Source organism: Lolium rigidum, chromosome 1 (assembly GCF_022539505.1).
Source record: "Lolium rigidum isolate FL_2022 chromosome 1, APGP_CSIRO_Lrig_0.1, whole genome shotgun sequence".
Lineage (NCBI taxonomy): Eukaryota > Viridiplantae > Streptophyta > Magnoliopsida > Poales > Poaceae > Lolium > Lolium rigidum.
This window is the reverse complement of record NC_061508.1, coordinates 316,120,550-316,122,862: the sequence shown is the minus strand read 5'-3', so window position 1 is coordinate 316,122,862 and position 2,313 is coordinate 316,120,550. Positions and strand designations below refer to the sequence as shown.

Below are 2,313 nucleotides of genomic sequence, written 5' to 3'. Positions count from 1 at the left end.
GTTTAATTAACCACTAGTTTAATGTTATTTTTGGCTGTTTTCCTTTTTTATTTTCATATGCGGTGCGTCCGCGCGTTGGGCGCAGCGTGCGACCCAAACGGACACGCGAACGCGGGGCGCTGTCCGGGTGTCCGTTCGGCCACCCAAACGGCCCAAAACGGACGGCCCAGCGCGTCCGTTTGGATCGCCCGGTTGGAGATGCCCTCAGCACCACTGCTGCTGCTACGAGTTGCGAGCACTATCGGTGACATATCGAAATCCTCCTGTCACAACAAAGAAACGTCACATCTCACAGCGACGGGTTTCTTTGCAGAGCTCATCTCAGACCGAGTAAACACAACACTCTTTTTTTTTTTTTTTTGAAACGGAGGCAGAAGCTTTGCCCCAATCTATTAATTAAGAAGGAGTTTTACAAGGCCGATGGCCAAAAGTTACACCACATGCGGATTACTCTCCCGGCATCAAATCACCCAAGCGCTTAGCACCCGCCAAAACCCACAAACGGGCCTCGCACTTAACCTTATCTAGAACGACCGAGGAGGGAGCAAGCTTACTACTGAAAAACTCTAGCATTACGCTCACACCAAATCTCCCAAGAGATGAGCAAAGTTAGCGAAGCGATGCCTTTCCGGGTTGTCGAGGATCCTCCCGCCATCATGAACCACCAATCCGCAATGTTGCGATCCTCCCACTCTGAACGAAGCACTACTAGGAGAAATCGACATCTGCGTACGCCGCGTTGAACTGGCCCTTGTTCCTGCGTGAGTTTTGCTCTGGGTCGAGAGTTTTCCCGGACGGCCGGCAGGCGTGCAAGGTTTTCGTTTTTGTTGACCTTGGCACCACCGGAGGCTACTATGACGTATGGAGCCTTTGACAAAACTTCCGATCTTTTTACACACACTGCTCGCAACGGTTCTTGCGAGACCGATGATCGAGAAATTATGCTTTTCTCCAGTGTGACACTGAGGCGTGATTCTAGTACTACTGATCGACTGATTGCAGCGAATGATCGATGATTGCAGCGAATGATCATCTCAAACAGACAGTCAGGGGCAATGTAAATGGTGGTGAAAACGAAGAAGCTTATGTCGATTTATTCATGTGGGAATCCATCAACCAATCGACAGTGCCTGCAAGCCTTCTTGATATAATCCTGACAACTCTATGAACATCGTAAAGAAAAAGAGAGCAACCCCTACTACTGAAATCTAGCTGGTGAAGAGGAACTGGGACGCCTGCGCGACGGCGTCGTCGAGCCACCTTCGGGGCTCGTCCATGAGCTCGGGGCTGAGCCTCACCATCAAGACACAGAACTCCATCTCGCTCAGCGCGCCGTCGCCGTCGAAGTCGCCCTCGGCAAGCATCCCGCGGAGGTCGTCGTCGGACATGCCGTCCAGCCCGAGCAGCGGCGCGTTGCGGCGGAGGCTGGCGAAGGTGATGAGGCCCAAGGCGGGGTCCTGCAGCAGCCGGAACCCCGAAGCCAGCTCCTGCATCAGGCCCTCCTCGCCCAGCCGCTCTGCCATCACCGGAAGGTAGTCCTCGAACCCCACGGATTGCTGCCGCTGGGATTGCTTCTGCTGGTGCGATGCCATGGCGGGATATTGGGATTGGTGATCGCTGTGGGTGGAGGGTTGTGCTGTTGTTGCCGTGCCGCTGCTTTGTTGATTGCTAGCTCGGTTCTTAGGTGTGATCGATGGTTACTTGGTGTGGAGTGTGGGAGGGGTTAAATACTCCGGTTACTTGGTGTGGAGTAGGAGTAGCAAGGAGCTGCGACGCCACTGACCAGGAGACACGCTGGCTAGATCGATGAAAGTCGTACCATGTGATTTTGTCACCAGCTCGATACAGTATGAAGGTGCCGCGCGTGCAACGTGTACTTTTACTGTTCTATACTTACAAGACAGTAGACACTCGTTAGGTTAGGTGGAGTATTAATTTAGCTACTGGAACATGCAGATTCGCTAGCCGCGCGCGGGCGAGCGTCATCCACGCGTAAAATGCGTTATTTCCTAGCTGGAGATAGATCGATCGAGCAGGCTCGTGATCCGGTCCTTCTCTGCTTAGTCAAATGTAGCGATGATCCAGATCCAGTGGCGATGGAAGCGCACGTGCGCACGGGGGAGAAGAAGAATCCGAGAAGCTAGCTCTCGCATAGTCGCATCATCTCAACCCTCAGCCTGCATGCACCAGCAGCAGGGGGCAGGCACCTGTATGCCCAATTTGCCTGTTCAATCTAGAGGGAGCAAGGCTCACCTGTTACAGTTGCAACGGAGAAAACAATGTGATGAACCTAAGGAAATCGAGATCGAGAGG

At 53.2% G+C, this 2,313-nt stretch overlaps 1 protein-coding gene across 1 annotated transcript; it reads right to left on the bottom strand.

The window, feature by feature from the left end:
• Positions 1-1,173: 1,173 nt before the first annotated feature.
• Positions 1,174-1,723, bottom strand: LOC124684217 (calcium-binding protein KIC-like). The gene has a single exon (XM_047218586.1). It carries the CDS (start codon positions 1,590-1,592, stop codon positions 1,209-1,211), a length of 384 nt encoding a protein of 127 aa, XP_047074542.1. The 5' UTR covers positions 1,593-1,723; the 3' UTR covers positions 1,174-1,208.
• Between the last annotated feature and the right edge of the window lie 590 nt (positions 1,724-2,313).